The 20,376-nt window shown below is 39.4% G+C and overlaps 1 protein-coding gene across 2 annotated transcripts in view; it reads right to left on the bottom strand.

Annotated features, from left to right (window-relative positions):
* SLC4A8 (solute carrier family 4 member 8) overlaps window positions 1-20,376 on the bottom strand; it is a 72,238-nt gene that overhangs the window by 16,455 nt on the left and 35,407 nt on the right. For both annotated transcript variants that reach the window (XM_079143202.1, XM_079143203.1), the window contains exons 12-19: window positions 14,688-14,862; window positions 13,959-14,092; window positions 12,976-13,221; window positions 7,671-7,776; window positions 6,904-7,065; window positions 4,513-4,626; window positions 1,575-1,736; window positions 439-690 (exon numbers count right to left, since the gene is read on the bottom strand). In XM_079143202.1, coding sequence (XP_078999328.1) covers window positions 439-690; window positions 1,575-1,736; window positions 4,513-4,626; window positions 6,904-7,065; window positions 7,671-7,776; window positions 12,976-13,221; window positions 13,959-14,092; window positions 14,688-14,862 — 1,351 coding nt within the window. The remainder of the gene's footprint in view (window positions 1-438; window positions 691-1,574; window positions 1,737-4,512; window positions 4,627-6,903; window positions 7,066-7,670; window positions 7,777-12,975; window positions 13,222-13,958; window positions 14,093-14,687; window positions 14,863-20,376) is intronic.

Below are 20,376 nucleotides of genomic sequence, written 5' to 3'. Positions count from 1 at the left end.
ATGGCATGGCTGGCTCCACCTTATCTTAAATATTACCTTCTCATGGGCTGGGGTTGTAGATTTTTGTTAGAATGCTTGCCTAGCAAGTGTGAGGCACTGGGTTCAATCCTCAGCACCACATAAAGATAATAAATAAATAAAGATATTTTTTAAAATGTTACCTTCTCAGAGAGGCTGTCTCTGACAATCCTAGCTAAAATAGAACCCCTTAATTCTCTATAGCACCAGAGAACACTATATATTTCCTTTATATCACTTATTATGTTCTATAATTATGTTTATTTTCTTAATTACATATTATCTTACTAAGAATAAGCTTTTCCGGGGTAGTAGTTTGTATGTGTATCTGTCTGGTGTGTCACTGTATTTCTAGAACCTAGCAAGGATTCCTGGCACAAACGCACTATATATATGCCTAATGAGTGAATAAATGATTACCTTTAAGACAGTGGTCATGAAGACTGAGCAGCCCATCAGCACAAAGATCATAAGGCCTGTCACCCTCTGCTCTCGAATGCCCAAGAACTTGGGCTGTTCTCCTGGAGCAGAGCACTCAGATTCCAACTTGAGGCTGTTCACATGTGTGATGGACAGGACAGTTGCAGCCACAAACCAGGGCAAGCCCATGATGGAGCAGACACCCAGCATGATGGCCACCATCAGCAGATCCAGGTGGTAGCCACAGCCTTTCTGTGGAGAAACAGAATATCTATCACCATCAGTGATATAGTGGGGCATATAAAAGTGAGTTAAGGGTCTCAAGCCTAAGAAGGGGTATATGGATAAGTAGGAATGAATCCAAGGATCCCAGAGGAGTTTTATAACCCTTCCTAATTAGGAGGGAACAGAGAAGAAAAAGGGAAATTTTAGCTTATCCTATATATACCAATATCCATTCTTTATCTAAGTATTCTCAGCTTATTCTGAGTCCCACACATTCAAAAATCCATCCTTCTCTGGAAGAGTAACCAGAGACCAAGCTGCATCTTGACCATTCTAGGAGACAATACAGAAGTTGGAGATAAATGTTCTTATTGAATTCCTACAACACTCTTCCAGATCCTTGCCAGATTTGGATTTTGCAGGTTCTGAGTAAGGAAAACAAAGATGGAAGGCATGAAATATCTCACTAATACATGTACTAGAACTATCCCTAGTACCTGGTAACCTTTGGGCTCAAGGTTTAATCTGGAAACCCTAGTAACAGACAGCAATAGGAGAATAACTGCCTCTTAATCCATTATGGTCTAAGATCCAACTTGAACCCAAGGAAGACAAGCTGAACAGCAGCCAACTCAAAACAAGTAGTTGTATGGGACCACCAGGAACTCTGCCTACCACAAACCCACAGATTCGAGAGAAGAGTAATGGAGTCCAAGTTTCTTTCACATATACCACTATGTTCTACTCTAGTCTCGTCCCCAATTAATGAGTAGGGAATGAATACTCCTTATAGACCTCTTCTGTGACTTTTTATCCAGGTTATTCAGTTCCTGGTGTGGAAGGGCTTACCCTAAAATAAAAAATTATAGCAGGCTACCAAAGAAGTCTTCTAGGTCAAAATCTCTTGTTACCTTGAGCTTATGTTCCTTCCTATTAATGATGACAGCTGTGATCTGCTGGTCCATGAATATCAAGATAGTACAGAGAAGAGCTGGGATAATTGCAGCTATCACAGTCCACCAAGGATTAGGGCCAATGGGACTGATAAACCATCCTCGATCATCCCTTGTGGGCTAAGGGGAAAAACAAATTATTTTTGTATTTTAAGTTAACTATTTTCATTAGAGCACAAGAGATCAATTCCACATTTTCCACATTTCTTTTTATTCTCATGTGAATAAGACTTTTTTTTTTTTTTTTTTTTAAAGCACAAAATACAGCAACTCTTTGGAATTCTACAACCTTTCACCAAATTCCCTTTGAAACAGTCAGTCCTCCATTATCAGCCTCCTATGGAATATTCACTAAACCTACACTTGCCCCTATTTTTATTCCCCAAACCCCAATGCACAGAAAAAGCAACATCAGCACAACTAAAATATAATTAATAGCTAAATCTGTTGTTGAAGAAAAAAATGATTCTCAAAGACAAATATAAATATCTTAGACTATCTTCCTCATTGCTTTTCCCCAGAAGCCATATAATGTGTGTCTACAACACAAATAAAGGCAAAATGTAGTCAGTTAGAATGGATATTCCAAAGTTGTCCTCCCATCAGCAAAGAAACGGGGGCCCAGACACCAGAGATTTGAGACAAGGCTGAAGACCGCTTAACTTGGCAATTTGTTTGGCCTAGGACCCTATAAGACAACTGTTCACAAATTTTAATGGGATGTTCACATACCTAAACTTTCCTAGATCCTCAACACTCCCACCCCTAGGGTACTCTGGGGAAGACAAGCTCACCTTTTTGGCAATTGGTGCTAGAGGATAAAAGGCCAGAGATACAAATAGGCCCAGAATTGACCCAACTCAATAAACAAACACTGTTATATCTGAAACATTAGTTGTGACTCTTGGATTAAAAAACATCAATAACACTAGCAAGTCCCAAATTATGAATTAAGTTCTAAAAGCTTACAGAACCTATGTTTCCTTAGTAATAATATTCTAACTGGCAGTTAAGTCCTCAGATCATCACAAAAACTTATTGAAACCTTAAAGACATTATAACCCCTAGTAACAGCATAGCTGGCTCTCCATATCTGTGGGTTACGTCTAAAAATTCCACCAACTGCAGATTAAAGATATTCAGAAAAAAATACATTAGTATTGAACATATACAGATTTTTAAATTGTCATTACTCTCTAAACACTACAGTGTAACAACCATTTACACAGCATTTGCATTGTATTAGGTATTATAAATAACCTAGAGATGACTAAAAGTGCATAGTAGGATTGAGTAGATTATGTGCAAATACTATGATACTTCATTTAAGAAACTTAAGCATCTGCATACCCGGACCATCCTGGAACCAATCCCCCATGAATAGGGACAACTGCACCAGCCTTTTTATTGTGTCTTGGAACCTGGAGGCCATGTGATTTATGAAAGAAGGGAATAAGGAAGAAAAGAAGAAAACTTTCCCTCTGCTCCCTGAAAGTGAAGCCTGCCATGAGCAACATTTTCTTGGACATTCTCCCATTTCCCTTTCTCATCTCTCTCCTACCTCCCAGAGGTCGTCTTCACAGATGTCTCAGAAATTCAGTTCCTTCTGACTATCTTAAACATGACTATCAGGGAACTTTTCCAAGGACTGCTTAATGCTCCTAAATTACCTATTTTTATACAAAATCCATCCCTTCTGCAGGGCTGACCTCAGCTTGGTATTAGAGAGAAAGCTGAGTGTGCTCATTCACACACAGATGAGAATGCCAGATTCTCAGAGGTGTTAGGCTCAGAAAAGAAAAGGGTGTTTATTAACCCACAAATTTCTGATAGAATTCCATCAAATTTAGTAAAATTAAACATGTTTTGACAATAAGGAAAAAGACATTTTTAATCAGGCTTTTTTCAGGGAGTGAGACAAAAAGAAGCTGAAACCAGGGCCTTAACAAGTCAGGGACTGCTTACCTGCCTACCTGTCTTTTCCTCACATCCTCTCCCATCCTCATTCTATTACTCTTCAGAAGTCATTGGGCATGCTCAGGCTTTCTCCTCTCTACCCAATGGGGATCTGTGAAACTGAACTTAGCTTTTCTATCTTCTTTTTTTTTAATATATTTTTTAGTTGTAGGTGGACACAATACCTTTATTTTTATGTGGCGCTGAGGATCAAACTCAGGGCCTCACACATGCTAGACAAGTGTGCTACACTGAGCCATAACCCCAGCCCCAGCTTTTCTATCTTCTTTTGTTTATTTAGTAACCCCAACCTAAAATAAATTTGGGGTCCGCATATATTGATCATTTGTTTCATTTTTTGTATAGGCTTTTTGAAAAATACTATAATAGAGAGTTATAAAAACAAACAATAAAATAGGGTTGAAGAACTATCCTAGAACTATCCTAGGGCTCTAGACTCCAGACAAGGTCCCTCTTAGGTCCATTTTCCTCCTACCCAGCAAGATCCTTGAGGGGAGGGGCCGGGACTTTTACCTTTTACCTTTCCCATCTTTCCCATCTTTCCTAGTGTCCTTAAATAGCTACTGCTCAATAAAGGTGCTCCAAGAACCCACATTTCCACAGTATTTGAGATACATTTATGTAAATGGGCACATTTCATTATTTAAAATCTTAACAGTAGTATTTATGAACATAAATAATACTTTTCATTTATTAAATTTAAACAACTTTATTTTACTGTTCTCTTATTTTTCCAACTTGAACTCAACTTGACTTAAAGAATTTACTTTTCTGAATGGCTAGGTATGAGGAACAAGGTTCATATTTAGAGTACTGCAAAACTCCTCTTGTGATTGTGAGGTAAAGGCCCTTGAAATCAACTTGGGATCAGATTCTATGAAATTACATGAGGGCACCAAGCATCCTGAGATCTTTTTACCTTGAACACACTGGGAACTTGAAGCTTTGGTGATGGGACTCCAATCAAAAAATCAATAATCACCATTGTGAAGATAGTGAGGAAAACGGCAAAGTCACTCACCATGGAACGTACCTGACATGAGAAAGGATTGGAACAATGTTTTTGCAGGTTAAATACAGTAGAAAAGAATTCAGTCTTGTAAAACGTGTAGAAATTCTCAGGAAAAAAAAAATGCCCTTATTTTACAGTGGAACTAATATAAGCATATTTAAACACTAGGAATATATTTCCCCAACCATGAAACCTCTCTAGACAATCCAAATTAATGCTGACGAAGTGTGAATATGATGAAGGAAAAAAAGTCTTCTGACAAACTCTAATGTCACCAACCCCAACCTCTGAAGCATTCTATTTAGGGTATTTAGGCTCAGGTTCAGGTTCTAGTTCTGAGAACTTGGAATACAATTTTATAAGACCAGCCACAGTCCCTCATGCTAGCCTAGAACCTTGGCAGCAGGGTCAGCTCAGCTTCTCCCTCATACCCCATATTCAGTCCATCTTCAAGTTCCATTGGCCCTACCTTCAGAACATATCTAGAATCAGCACTTCTCACACCCACTGCTCCCACCCAGATCAAAGTCACCACCAGCTCTTGCTGGGGTAACGGCAGCAACCTCCTCACTTGCTGCTTGCCCTCTACAATTTTCTTTAAATGCAGCTGTGGTTGGATCGCATCATTCCTCTGCCAAAACCCTTAAATGGTTCCTTCTCTGAGTTAAAAACCCAAAAGGCCCCACTGGTTTCTGAGGCCCATACAACTGGTGTCATCCCCTCTCTAGTCCCAACTAATAATATTCTCCTTTTCACCCACTCTGCTTCAGCCATACAGACCTCCTTGCTGCTTCCTAAACATGCCAAGTTCACTCTCATCTCAGGATCCACCTAAAATGTTACCTAAGGTTAACCTCTTACATAGCTCCCTCACCTCCTGTAGGCCAACTCAAATACTACCTTCTTCATGAGATCTTCTCTGATGATCCTACTTAAAACTGGCTACCCCACCACCCCAGCACTTTCTATACTCCTTCCCTGCTTTGTTATTTTTAACAACACTTATTTCCATTTTGAGTGGATTCCCTCCAATTTAAGACCTGCCCCAAGAGGATTGTCCCACTTTATAGCTTAATGTAGCTTTAATAAAATGCAGTGACCTGTATCTGCCTTAATCTGCAATTCCAACAGAGATAGAGTAAAATATTTCTTAGTCGTGCATAATATCATTAGTAACTTAACCTGACTAACTAGTAACTTAACCAGCACCCTCTCCGTGGTTTTGTTAGTTCTTCCCTGAATGATAGTTCTTTGAAGCATCACCCCTCCCCAACTATGAAACTCCTCTTTTGACCATCCTAGGGCTCAGTGGCCCTTTTCTCTTCTGAAATTCTCTGGCACTTACGTCTCAGGCTGGCATGCAACACTTACTACTGTAGCTTATGGCACCTGCTTGTTTCATGTGCTCCCCTTCCTCTCTGATGGCAAATAGTATCTTAAACTTCCTTTGCATCCCCCATAGACTCACCCAGGTCTGAGCATAATCAATATCCAATAGTCACGTAGGTTAATTTATTTTTCCAGTAAGGAAACAAAGACTCAGAACTTATTTAATATGTGCCTCCCTTAACTATTATGCAGGTTTACTGAAGCCCAAGAATGTTTAGTTATGTGCATACAATAAATATCCAGTAAACCGAACCCCCTACCTGATTGAAACCTCACTTACAGAAAAGCCACCAGTTCCTCCTGAGTCTAGCTCCCTTTCAAAGAAATAGCCCACTTAGCTACCCACGCACAGCCTCTAATTCTGCCCTGCAGGTCTCTTCTTTCATCTTTCAGCTCCTGACAAGCTGTGTCAGAGGAGGCTTCAGTCATGCAAACCAAGACAAGGGCATGCTGGCTGCTCTAGTCAATGTGGGTAATGATTTCATAAGCTATTATAGAAGCCATCCCTGGGAGAGGACTTTGGGGTCCCCTAAAGTATTCAAGACAATCACCCCAATTACCATCATCATAAACCAGCTCCAGCTACTGCATGTTAAGTGCCCCAGAATTCTGGAAATAAAACTTGGCAGCATTCTAGAAATGAAATTTAATAACTTTTAGAGAACATTACTACCACCTTAAACATACCTGACACTTTTAAATCAAAAAGGTTTTAAGTATCCTCATTCAATACCACAGATCTATGAAAGAGGGGCTGCCAGACACTAGAAGAGATTGCCACAGTGTAGCTCATCAGGACATCTAGAGCTTTCCCTACTGACAATCTACTCCAGAAAGTATGGAAGCTGAGAATAGGTTCTATTGTATTAGACTCCTAACACAAAAGTAATGCATGAATGTGCTACCTACTCTGGTTGGGAAATAGCGACTTGTCTTAAATGTCTTTAAGGTGCTTGAGAGGATGAAGGTGGTGAAGAAAAGAATACAGGACCAAAAGAGCACATCAGGAGTGTAGGGTCCATGATGGCCACATGCAGATCCCATGAACTCTCCATGCATTTCCTGGCATTCCTGGAAGAACAAGCATTTGGGGTAACAGAAGTCAGGTACAAGGGAATAAACAAATGCTGCCTTCTTAGTCTATTGCTCACTATCAGCATAGGCTGCCAGTAGTGTCCACTTGACCTTAATGCCATTGACAGTTCCTTACTTGCAGGTCCCTTTCAAATAGGGCACCATTATAGTTATAACTAAGATAATTTAAGAATAAAACTATAAATGTCCTAAACAAACACAACTTTCAAGGCTTTGGGAAGGCCTTAGCAATTTGAATTGTTTTTGTTATAGAGGACCTCCAAACATTAATATTCTTCAAACACCACAAAGCTTGGATCAAGCATGGATCTGCCCACTGTCCTATGTGGTTTCATCCCCACATATCCCTGGAGCAGAATCACAGGGTAGGTGTGTATGGAAGAAAAGAGAAGGGTGATCTATTTTTATATGCAAGAAAACTTTTGAAAGGGAAAAAGAAACTAAAAATAGTTGCTGTTTTTGTTGTTTTTTAAGAGCTTTCTTTTTTAATGCCAGAGTTCTCCAAAAAGCTACTGGCCTTTCACCAAGAAGTCCCTCTTTAAACCTGGTGAACGTGATGTGAGAGCAGCTCCCAGACTTACACTGACAGTGAGGTTAGCCCAGTGCACTTCTGCTGTCACAATGTTGTGGTCTTTCCAGTACTGTAGAGTGTGATTATTTGGATTCTCTGGGAGAGTACACCTACAGCTGAGGGGAAAGGAAAAAAAGATTCCTGAGGAAAGCAGTCAGACAGTCAGTTAAGTATTTTTAGACATGACCAAGTTAAAGGCGCTAAAAAGTCTACCTTCTTTCTCTTTTGACTACTTCAGATCTCTGAGATGGGTCCAGTTTGGGTTGAGGACCACCTATAAGCCCAATCAAACCCTAATTTTTCACTGGCCATTACTAAAGATGGATTCAAATCAGCATGTGGGTCTTGGATGAAACTGTGCTGACAACCACACTTGGCATATGATTTGCCCAGAATAAATAAGCCCTAGTTTCTATCTCTTAGACTCTTGCTGTGAAATTCAATCTACTTAGCAAGGAGGTTCTGATACACTGCTTAGTTCTCAACAACTTCCTCCAAATCTGGATATTTTATTTCTATACCTGCTCCCCCATCATGCTCTTGTTCTAAAAATCAGAGACTCCTGGAATTGTGATGAAGCTCTTCCTCACACTGCATTACCCTACTACCTCAGCCATTTCCTAGCTATTTATACTAAAGCCAGGCTTACCAGCTCCATTAGCTTCCTCAGGTCTCTTCTTTTATCTAAACCAGACCTTGCCATACATGTTCCACCATGTTGCCTCCCAATCCCAGCCTGAACTGGCTCCCAGTATGGTCAAGTGACATAGCTGTCCCCACCACCTTTGTTTCATCTGTGAATTTAATAAACATGCCTTCTATGATGGAACTGAAATTCAGGAAGATCTCAACAGGTCAAAATAATTGGAAGAAACTAATAAAACAGAAAGTAATGGGGAAAGCTATAAAAGTTCTACATTTAAATTAAAAAATAAATTCCATAGATATGCCAATTACTCTAATTTTATCATTACATAGTATGCATATGTATTGTAAATGTTACACTGTATCCCATAACTATGTACAATTACTATGTGTTAACTAAACATAAAAATAAATTGAGCAAGGTGGCATGCATCTGTAGACCCAGCTACTCAGGAGGCTGAGGCAGGAGAATCACCTAAGTCCAGGAGTTTGAGGCCAGCCTAGGCAGCATAGCAAGACTCTGTCTCAAAAATAAGTAAATTAGCTGGGTACAGTGGTGCACACCTGTAATCTCAGCAACCTGGGAAGCTAAGACAGGAGGATTGCAAATTCGAGGCCAGCCTCAGCAACTTAGTGAGGCCCTAAGCAATTTAGCCAGATCCTGTCTGAAAATAAAAAATAAAAAGGGCTGAGAATGTAGCTCAGTAAAAAAGTGCCCCTGTGTTCAATCCCATTACCGATAATAACAATGATGATGATGATGATAATAATAATAATATTACATGGTTTTTGAAAATAATAAAAATAGCTGGATGTGGTGATGCATGCCCATAATCCTAGGTACTTGGGAGGTCAAGACAGGAGTATCACAAGTTCAGTCCAGCCTGGACAAGTTAGTGATGCTCTGTCTCCAAATAAAAATAAAAAGGATTGGGGATGTAGCTCAGCGTCCAAGTCCCTGGGTTCAATCCCCAGTAGTGCAAAAATTAAATAAATAATATAATGGTTGATATGTCTATAGACATATTTGTCAAAATCTATGGAATATACACACAAAAGTTAACTCTAATGTAAATTGTGAACTTTGGATGATAAGGATGTGTCAGTGTAAGTTCATTGATTATAACAAATTGCATCTTTCTGGTGGAGATGTTGAGAACAGGGGAGAGCATGCGTACACGGCAGGGGATAGGCAGGGAGTCTATGAGAACTCTTGTACTTTCTGCTCAACTTTGCTGTCAACCTAAAACTGTTCTAGAAAATAAAGTCTTTTTTCCCCTGATACTGGAGATTGAACCCAGAAACACTTTACCACTTCAGTTACACTCCCAACCCTTTTTATTTTTACATTTGAGACACGGTCTTGCTAAATTACCCAAACTGGCCTTGAACTTACAATCTTCCTGCTCAGTCTCCCAAGTAGATGGGATTACAGGTGTGAGCCACCATGCCCAGCAATAAAGTCTGTTTTTAAAAAATCAATTCTGTGTATGTTAACATAAAATCATTTAAAGAGTTGAAGGGGGCCTAGGGTTGTGGCTCAGTGGTACAGTGGTCACCTAGTACATGTGAGGCACTGGGTTCGATCCTCAGCACCACATAAAAAATAAATAAAATAAAGGAATTGTGTCCATCTACAATTAAAAAAAGAAAAAAGAAAGAAAGAAAGAAAGAATTAGAGGGCCAGGCAAGGTGGTGCACAGTTCAGGAGGCTGAGGTAAGATTTTGAGTTCAAAGCCAGCCTCAGCAACTTATTGAGGCCCTAAGAAACTTAGTGAGATCCTGTCTCTAAATAAAATACAAAAAAGGGTTAGGGATGTGGCTCAGTAGTTAAATGCCTGTGGATTCAATCCTAAGTAACCCCCCCCAAAAAAATTGAAGAATTCTAGCTTCACATCAGCTCCATATGAAATAGAATAACAGTGGAATGCACCTAAGGAAAAAATATCATCTCCAAATTTTTTTTGTTTTTATTTTTGTGGTGCTGGGGATTGACCCAGGGCCTTGTGCTTACCCAGCTTACAATCTACCAACTGAGCTATCTCCCCAGTCCCCCATCTCCAATTGTATTAACAAAACAAGATTTCAGTTTCCAGGGCTAGATTACTTAATCCAGAGCTGGTCACTTTTGTCTGTCTTCTCCCACTAGGATATAAGCATCCTGAGGTTAGACCCTTTCCAGGGCTGGAAACAGTGCCTGGCACATAACAGGTGCTCAACAAACATTTTTTAAATAAATGAATGATAAAAAAGAGGTAAAAAAATGAACTTTATAGGAATGAGAATTTCAATGACAATAGGTTCCAATTGACTAGGCTTTGGAGATGCTAGTACTTAATCATTGTTACTTTGTATTAAAATAATTTAAAATTCTAATCAGAATTCTTATTAATTCTTATTTTTAATAACGGCTAATGATTAGATAACTAGAATAGGTGAAAGTATATTTGTGGCTGGTTGGCAGATATTTCCATAGTCAGATCTTCCACATGAGACCTGTGTAGCCAGAAAGGAGGGAATAGTGTACAGAGCTAAAAGAAGAGGATCATTTAACCATAATTTGGAAAATACTATTCCAGAGAAGAAATGATCAGTAGGCTACAAAGCAATAGTAACAAAAACGGCATGGTATTGGTACCAAAATAGACAGGTAGATCAATGGTACAGAATAGAGGACATGGACACAAACCCAAATAAATACAATTTTCTCATACTAGGTGCCAAAAATATGCAATGGAGAAAAGATAGCGTCTTCAACAAATGGTGCTGGGAAAACTGGAAAACCATATGCAACAGAATAAAATTAAACCCCTATCTCTCACCCTGCACAAAACTCAACTCAAAATGGATCAAGGACCTCGGAATCAGACCAGAGACCCTGCAGATTATAGAAGAAAAAGTAGGTCCAAATCTTCAACATGTCGGCTTAGGATCAGACTTCCTTAACAGGACTCCCATAGCACAAGAAATAAAAGCAAGAATCAACAACTGGGATAGATTCAAACTAAAAAGCTTTCTCTCAGCAAAGGAAACTATCAGTAATGTGAAGAGAGAGCCTATAGAGTGGGAGAATATCTTTGCCACTCATACTACAGATAGAGCGCTAATTTCCAGAATATAAAGAACTCAAAAAACTCTACACCAAAAATACAAATAATCCAATCAACAAAAGGGCTAAGGAAATGAACAGACACTTCACAGAAGAAGATGTACAGGCAATTAACAGATATATGAAAAAATGTTCAACATCTCTAGTAATAAGAGAAATGCAATTCAAAACCACCCTAAGATTCCATCTTGCCCCAATTAGAATGGCTATTATCAAGAACACAAGCAACAATAGGTGTTGGAGAGGATGTGGGGAAAAAGGTACACTCATACATTGCTGGTGGGGTTGCAAATTAGTGCAACCACTCTGGAAAGCAGTATGGAGATTCCTTAGAAAACTCGGAATGGAACCACCATTTGACCCAGCTATCCCACTCTTTGGCCTATACCCAAAGGACTTAAAATCAGCATACTACAGAGATACAGCCACATCAGTGTTCATTGCTGCTCAATTCACCATAGCCAGATTGTGGAACCAACCTAGATGCCCTTCAGTTGATGAATGGATAAAGAAACTGTGGCATATATATACAATGGAATATTACTCCACCATGAAGAATGAGAAAATTATGGCATTTGCAGGCAAATGGATGAAATTGGAGAATATCAAGCTAAGTGAGATAAGCCAATCTCAAAAAAACCAAAGGACGAATGATCTCACTGATAAGCGGATGATGACATATAATGGGGGGTGGGAGGGGTTAGCGTTAGGGTTAGGGTTAGGTTTAGGGTTAGGGAGGGGGGCAAGAATGGAGGAAGGAAGGACGGTATAGAGGGAAAAGAGGGATGGGGGGGTGAGGAAGGGGGAAAAAATGGCAGAATGAATCAAACAACATTGCCCTGTGTAAATTTATGATTACATGAATGGTATGCCTTTACTCCATGTACAGAAAATCAAAATGTATCCCATTTGTTTACAATAAAAAAAAAGAAATGATCAGTAGGACTAGATTTTCGTAGATGGTTGATAACACAGCTAGACATTGTGTTTATTTTCTAATTGATCCAAACAATGCTAAACACAAGAAGAAAACAGTCTCCTGAGTTGAAATCTAGAAGTAAAAAGATGTTTGGATCTTAGGATACAGTGGGAGTGACTTGTGATCTGAAACGAATTATTAGACCATTTCCACCTAACATTTCCTACAAGTTGCCTATACACCTTCAGAAAAAGAGTTCATTTTCTCACTTGATAGAGTGGCCCAGGGACTCACAAGTTCTTACAAAAAGAAGTTCTTCTCAATAATTAACTCAAATTTCTCAGCTACATTTGCAGCCTATTTTTGTTTTAATGCCTAGACCCAAAAAACATTCTCTCAAAAGAATTTCTCACGTTTCCTCTGGGCTTTATTCTCAGTTCATCCTCTGTCATCACTTTTGATTGTTCTTCTTTGGCGGCCCTCCAAGGTTCCTCATCCATATCTAAGTTCTGTTTCCCAGAAGGCCAAGACACTTCCTTAACAGAAGCTACAAGCACGGCCTGGCACACTACATAAGCCATTAAACTTGGGCCCTTTTGCCCATTAAAGAAGAAGAAGAAAATAAGCAGAAGGCATACTTACTAATAGAGGCTAAGGTGGTCCAGCTGGCTGTGCATGTGGATGGGGTAGGTCTCTGCCAGGTGAATCAGCTTTTCTATTGCTTCATAGATGAAAATAATGCAAATCAGGGAGGCAAATGCTTCTTCAGTGAAGCGGGTAATATAGCAGACAAGGGAACTGGCATCGGTTGCCACAAGGACAATACACAGGAAGGCCGTCCACAGTCCAATACAAGCTCGAAGGGAGAGGTATGAAAGGGTATAGTCTCTGAAACAAGACCAAAGTTCATCAAAAAGTATGAATGGCACCAAGAGACAAAAGGGTTAAATATGGTTAATTCATCTCATGTTAGCTATACCACCACCGCAACCTAGTTTATACCTAATTCTGATTGTACTTAAGTTCTAAATAATGCCCTAGGACAGGTGTGTTAAGGATTTGCTTCACATGGACTATTCACTTCTGAAGTTATGTAGAACGTGGAGAAGGAAGGAATCCTTTCAAATACATTTCTACTGCCACAATCCAATGTAATTAAGAGATTGTTCATGCAGTAAGAAAAAGGAGCTGATCCTAGTCCCATGTCCTCCTACTTCTAACACAAAATGTAAAATATTCTATAGAAAAAGTAGGAAATATAGGACTGCAGAGCCCCTATTACCACTAGCCACCAGAACATTACAGAAAGCAGACCAAATTAAAAATTGACTTTAAATGGACATGGAAGACTTGGAATTAGCTAGGGAAAGTTTTTTAAAGATTAAAAAGTCAGGATTTCAATAATGGCTGAGGGACATTAATCAAGCTCTTTAGGAACAGGGATCTACTATTTTAGGTATGTGCTACCTGGAGTCAGAATTACAGACCAAATGATGTTCTTTCTTCAGATTTCTTACACTTCAGATTATTTGCTTACTTTTAAATTTGTGTAGGACCCTGTTATTCAATCCTGGCATCACAATAACCATAGCCAATTACAGTTTTCAGAAAAACAAATATCTTACTTGCAGAATTTGAACAAAATCTTTTCAAACACAAGCACTGGCCCCGTACTTCCCAGGATGGTAAGGGGCTGTCCTGCAAACAAGGAATAGGCAATCCCAGTCATGGAGGCTCCAAATAAGGATTCAATTGCACTCTGAGAAGGAAAAGAATCACTTGAGTTCATAGTCCATTGGTAAAGAGTAACGTTAGCTTATATACACTCCCAACTTAGCCCTAATATGAGCCTTGACAGTCATTTGCTTGTATTTCTTCTAGCAAGAATGATGTGTACACACCATCTAATACTCTTGTAAACAGATCCCACTTTAATAATTCAGGTACCCAAATCCTTTTACACTTGATTCCTTAACTAAGTTCTTGTTCCATGGTGACTCAATTCAATATTAAAAAATACATAAAAAGCACATGCTATTTACACTACAAGTTGTCAAACAGTCACTTAAAATCTTATTTTCAAATGACATTAATATATCCATTTTCCATTCTTGGGGCAATGAGCAATTCAACTGGGTAACCAGCTTTTGTAACTGACATTGAAGCAGAAGAGAATCTGTTCAATAGGGAGAATGTTTCTTTTTTATTTGAAGACATAAGATCTTAGTTATTCAAGAGAAAGAATTCAATTTCATCAGTCTTAGTACAGGTAATTTCCTCCCAATGGAGTTGGCTGCCACCATAACATTTTAAGTTAAGTTATGGGATCATTAAAAGTGATTGAAAGTTCTTACTATGCGTCCCTCAGTGGCTTCTCCAAGCAATCCCCCAAAGGTGATGACAGGTGACATGCAGGCACAGTACAGGAACAGAAAGGAGGCCAGACACTGTAAGCTGAGTGCATCCCGATAGTCGCTCCAGTACCAGGGGGCCTTCCGCTTGATGTCCAGCACCAAGCCCCCAAATAGCCTGCAGAAACATAGCAGACAAGCCTCTAACACAGCCCCTCTTCCACAAAAGCATAATGCTCTAAACTAAGGTAATATTTTGGCTTCAATTTGACCCCAAGTATAGGAGATTTCTCTGGGGTCAGCACAGATTCTATGTGTGATCAAGGCATGACTTACTGTAAATCTGAATGATTTATACAATTCAAAAAATTAATTTGGGTATGCATATTGACCATTTAATAAAAAGTTCAAAAAGTTAACAAGGAAGCAAGTATTGGCTTCAAACTTCAAATTCTGAGTTGTTTGAAGAAAATACACAAAACTGACTCAAGATATAAAATTGATAGTTTTACTACACATTTTCCAGATAAAATGCCCCATCACATGCATTTTCTTACTCTGCACAACTACCTACCTTCCTCTTGAGAATTAGCATAATAGTTCATGCATGCCATTGACAAGCAGTAGCAGATACTTGGTGCTAGGCACTCTGCCAGGTACTGGAGATGCAGCAATGAGCAAGACAAACACAGCCTTTGCTCTCCAAGACCAACAGTCTAGTGCAGAAAACAGGTACTGTGGTAGCACAGAACGGGGAGGGGCATTTCAACAGGGACTCAAAGAATGGACTGGGAGATAGCCAGATGAGGCAGAGGGACCAGCATGGGTGACACCTAGAGTTGAGAGTATACAGTGGTTCGAGGTGCTGCAAGATTTGTGACTAGACAATACAGTGCAAGGGGCAAACACCAACAACAGACAAGGCTGGAGAAGATGAGTCACAAAAGGCCTTAGTGACAATTTTAAGGACTAGAAGTTTATCTTATCAGCAAGTCAAGCTGTAAAGGACTGTAAACACAGTGGAGCAATAATCCAACATGCATTCTGGAAAGATCACTCTTGTGGCAGTGTTGATTGGGATGAGGAGAAAAGTGGATGGATTGAAGAGTTAATCAGGAAGTAGAATCAATAGGACTCAGTGGCAGGACTTCAGGTCCTCCCCATTTTTCCCATGGATGAGACAGATGAAGAGCAAGAGCTCCAAGGAGGAGCACTGCTCCCAGACTCAGTCATTTTTTCTAAGAATGGAGTCACTGTACCAGGGGGAAAACTGCCAGGTGAATATCAAAAAGAGCCACTCTGCATCCCACAGGACACATCACTTGGTTTCTTCTACAAATCAATGGCATAGAAAAAAATGAAAGGAAGAGGGGCTGTTACAGAATGAGAACACAGTAGCCAAATGCAACCTGATTGGATCCTACTTCAAACAAATGAACCCTTAAAAGATGATGCTAACAACCACAAAAAGTTTAATGTGCACCTGAGCATCAGATGATTTAAAGAATTATTATCAATTTTGTTAGATTTCATAACTGCATGTTATTTTTTTAAATGTCCTTATCAAAAATGATACATACTGAGGTATTTGTAGGAAAAATGATATGATATCAGTGATTTGGTTTAAAATAATCTAGAAAGCAGAAAAATAAGTGGGAAGAAATAGATAAAACAAGATGGGCAAAAGGTTGATAACAGTTGATGGGGACCTGGGGGTTCATTATATGATTCTCTTCCTTTTTTTTTTTTTAATATTTGAAATTTTCTGTAATAAAAAGCTAAAACTAAACTGACAACAAAAAAGTTACTATTTCATGAAAGGAGGCTTGCCAGCACTTTCTTCCTGTCTCTCTCCTAGAAGCCTGGAGAAGTATGGTGAGGTCTAGGACCCACATGCCAGGGGAGGGGACCCAGCCAGTTCTTTCTCCACTCACTCTCTCCTCTAGCTGCACATGGGTATGCAGGCGGACACAGGGCAGACACTGTTCTGTCTTGCCCACTTGCTCTTTTTCTCTTGGTGGATGTAGTTGGGATTCACCTTTCCTCCACCTATAGCAGTAACATGGCAATCTGGGTGTAGGCTTAGAGAAGAGAGGCAAAGCCAGCCTTGTGACCCGCCTTAATTTTAGACTGTCTGGCAAACCTAGCTCAGGTAAAGAGGTATTTAGAGGGTTCAACCTAGATCAAGAGACTTTAGCCTCCAGGATGGAACCAAGATTCCAACTGCCATTTGTTTTGCTTTCTTCTCTGGAAAAATAACCCCTCAAGTATCTCACGGGCAGCAGTGATTAGTCTGGGGGTAAGATTCAAGTGTTTTGAGTCCTTAGCTACCATAGCATCCAGTGACTGTCACCTCCTCATCATCAGTAACCTTCCTCTGAAGTATATTATCCTGCAAAAAGAACCTCCTTCTGACCTCCCACTGAGGCCACCTGAGATGCTGCCATGATTAGCCAGTCCCTGGACAAAGGAGGTATCTTCAGAGAGGAGACGCTGTGAGCAACAGACAAGAGATTGATGTGACATGGACTGATGAAAAGCCATAGAAAGGGAAGACATCTGTCTGTCTAGCAGTGATTAAACAGAGGTTGGGAGATTTGAGGCTCATATTGATGGTATAACTATAAATTAATTTCTAAATACTGTTTATGGAGCCAGCCTCATTCATGCAATCTGATCATAATTTCACATCTACCACAGATATTGACTTAGGCTTGGATGCTTTTCTTCATATTTGAGACTTCCTTTTTCTTTCAACACTATCCTTGATGTTCAAGTTTTGCGGGGCAGGAGGCACAGAGGAATATGAATTTAAGCTTTATGTAAGAAAGGACTTACCCATGTAGAGGGTCACTAGGCTCTGGAGCACTGACTTAGGGAGCCCTTTCCTGGAGGGCTTTAGGGACAGGCCAGCCATCCATTTGTCTGGTGTGCTTTGGAAGAAACCTGTTTGAAGTGTGGGGGGGATCATCGAGATAGCAGCTCCTGATTCTTTTTTTCATTAACCCTTCCCCAAAACTGGCATCCCAAAAAGGGATATAAATCTACCCTGGAAAACCCCTTTCCAGAGTGTCTTTCTTGCTGTGGAGCTTCTGGACTAGGAAGACTCTAGACATACTTTCCTGTAACGCATGACATCCCTGCCTGTGATGACATCAGGGAGGTTCAAAACAGTATCACGGCCCTGGCTTGGAGGGTCAGATAAAATAGAACTCACAGTACTATTTTCAACTTTGTCTCCTTTCCCAGTTTCTCAGAGTCTACTCCATTTTCAAATGCCTCTATGTCCAACAAGAATAATATCCCCTACATCTTCAAGTTTTGCCTCAAGGTTGTGTCACATGATCTGTAAAAAAGCAGGCTTTGCTTTCAAAGAAATGTAACTAATGGTTTGAAGAATTATAAAATCCAAGATATATGTTTACCACGTTTTATTGGTGTATTACATTATACATTAAAGTGGGATTCATTGTTATATATGCATACATGTATACAATATAACAGTATAATTTGGTCAATTTCATCTCCCAGTACCTTTCCATTTCTCTCCTCTCCTCCCTCTACGCTACTCATCTCCCTTCTGTTTTCATGAGATTCCCCTCACCTTTCTTTCCCCCTTTTCTCTCTAACTTTCACATATGATAAAAAAAAAAAAACTTACCATCCTTAACTTTTTGAGTTTAGCATATTTCACTTAACATAAAGCTTTCAAGTTCCTTCCATTTCCTGCAAGTGACATAATTTCATTCTTCTTTATGACTTAAACAAAACTTCATTGTGTATATATGCTGTAGTTTCTTTATCCATCATCCATTGACCAACATCTAGGCTTGTTCCATAATTTGGCTATTCTGAATCGTGCTGGGTATACATGCATTGCTACAGTATGCTCATTAGGATAAATACCAAGGAGTGGTATAACTGAAAACCCAAGTTAATGAGTTTTTGTTTTTATTTTTATTTAACTAAAGTTGTTGTTGTTATTATTATTATTACAGAGATTGACCCCATGGGTGCTTAACCACTGAGTCACATCTCCAGTCCTTTTAAATTTTTATTTAGAGACAGGGTCTAAGTTGTTCAGGGTCTTCCTAAGTTGCTGAGGCTGGCTTTGAAGTTGTGATCCTCCTGCCTCAGCCTCCTGGGCTACCGGGATTACAGGTGTATACAACTGTGCCTGACTGCTAACATGTTTTTAGATTGTGCAGTCCAGGAAGGTCCAGAAATGTCCGGATGTTCATCTACAGGAAATGTTCACATTTCCTTCCCACATAATTTGAAATGGAGAAGGGGCCAGAGATGGGATGAAACTGGGATCTCTGGTACTGATACAGGCAGTAAGTCATCTGGTCCAAGAGGCTATTAAAAAGGAAAGTCGTGGATCTTGAGGCCCTATATAAGCACTTGGAAGAAAATGTCAGGAGTTCAGAAAGAGGTTTATTAAGCAAAACTAACCTCTGAGCCCAGAGTTTCCTTTCACCTTTGTCAATTTCAGAATTTCCTGATGTGACATTACAGGAGAACTCCTTCAAACTCCATCTGAATTTATAAGTTAAAGCAATTGAGAGGAGTTCAAAGCCAGGTTTCACAACTTAGTAAGGCCCTAAGCAACTTAGCAAGAGTGTGTCTATAAATAAAAAATAAAAAGGATATGGCTTAGGGGTTAAGTGCCCCTGGGTTCAATCCCTAGTACCAAAATAAATACATACATACACATAGACATACATATTACATACATAAAAGGTACTTGGGGCTTGTGATTAAGCATGTGATAGTCCTGTTGATATGGAATTTTCTTTGGGTACATCAGGTTCCATTTCTGAGACCTCAGAATGGTAGAGATCCAATCAAATGGTCCCCTAAACCCTCGTGTGGAATAAATCATAAACATGGGAATCTAGTTTATTTTATTTTCTTTGCATTGAAAGAAAACTGAAATCTTACCTCTGTAAAGATACCTGTTTGACAAAAATCTGTTGCTCTCAATTCTACTACTTTTTAACTTTAATTCCTAGGGTATGGATAACCTTTTTATTATTAAAAAAAATAGTCATAATTCTGAATATTATCAAATCCATATTCAAGACCCTTTCCTTAAACAAACAAACAACAACAAGAACAACAACAACAAAAATCACTTCCAGGACAGTCTCAATTCTGAAGCCAATTCTAAGGACAGACATTTCCCTTATTGCCTCTCAGCATCAGGCCTTCCTGCCATTCAGACCTCTTCTCAGTGACCTCCTCCTTTCAAAGACTCCACCTTTCTGCCCAGGTTCCCACCCAGAGCATAGTTATCTTCTCCTTTCCTCAGATGCATTCTTTCAGCCAGAAAACATATTACTGATCAGAACACTACTAGTTAAGTGCCATTCTCTTATTTCTCTGTCTCCTCTCCTAGCTTCTCCTTGAATTTTCTTGAATGGAAAAGTAAATCACTCACCATAATTTCAAAACAAAAAAACCAACAAAAAGTCCCTGACTTTCCATTCTTTAGTATTGGGTAAAATACTAAGGGCAAAAAGACTAAGGAAAGCAATCTCAAGCAAGGAAGAAGGAAAAAAGGCTTAAAAAAAAAAAAGAGGAAAAAGAAGACATAAATGCTTCTTTTTATGATCTGAGAATCTCTCTCTAGTACATCCTTCTTAAACACAGCATAATGTGCAGAGCCAGAGTCAGGATCTCAACCTTC

Source organism: Sciurus vulgaris, assembly GCF_902686455.1.
Source record: "Sciurus vulgaris genome assembly, chromosome: 5".
Taxonomy (NCBI): Eukaryota; Metazoa; Chordata; class Mammalia; order Rodentia; family Sciuridae; genus Sciurus; species Sciurus vulgaris.
The sequence above is the reverse complement of the archived record's forward strand: the minus strand, read 5'-3'. Positions and strand labels throughout refer to the sequence as shown.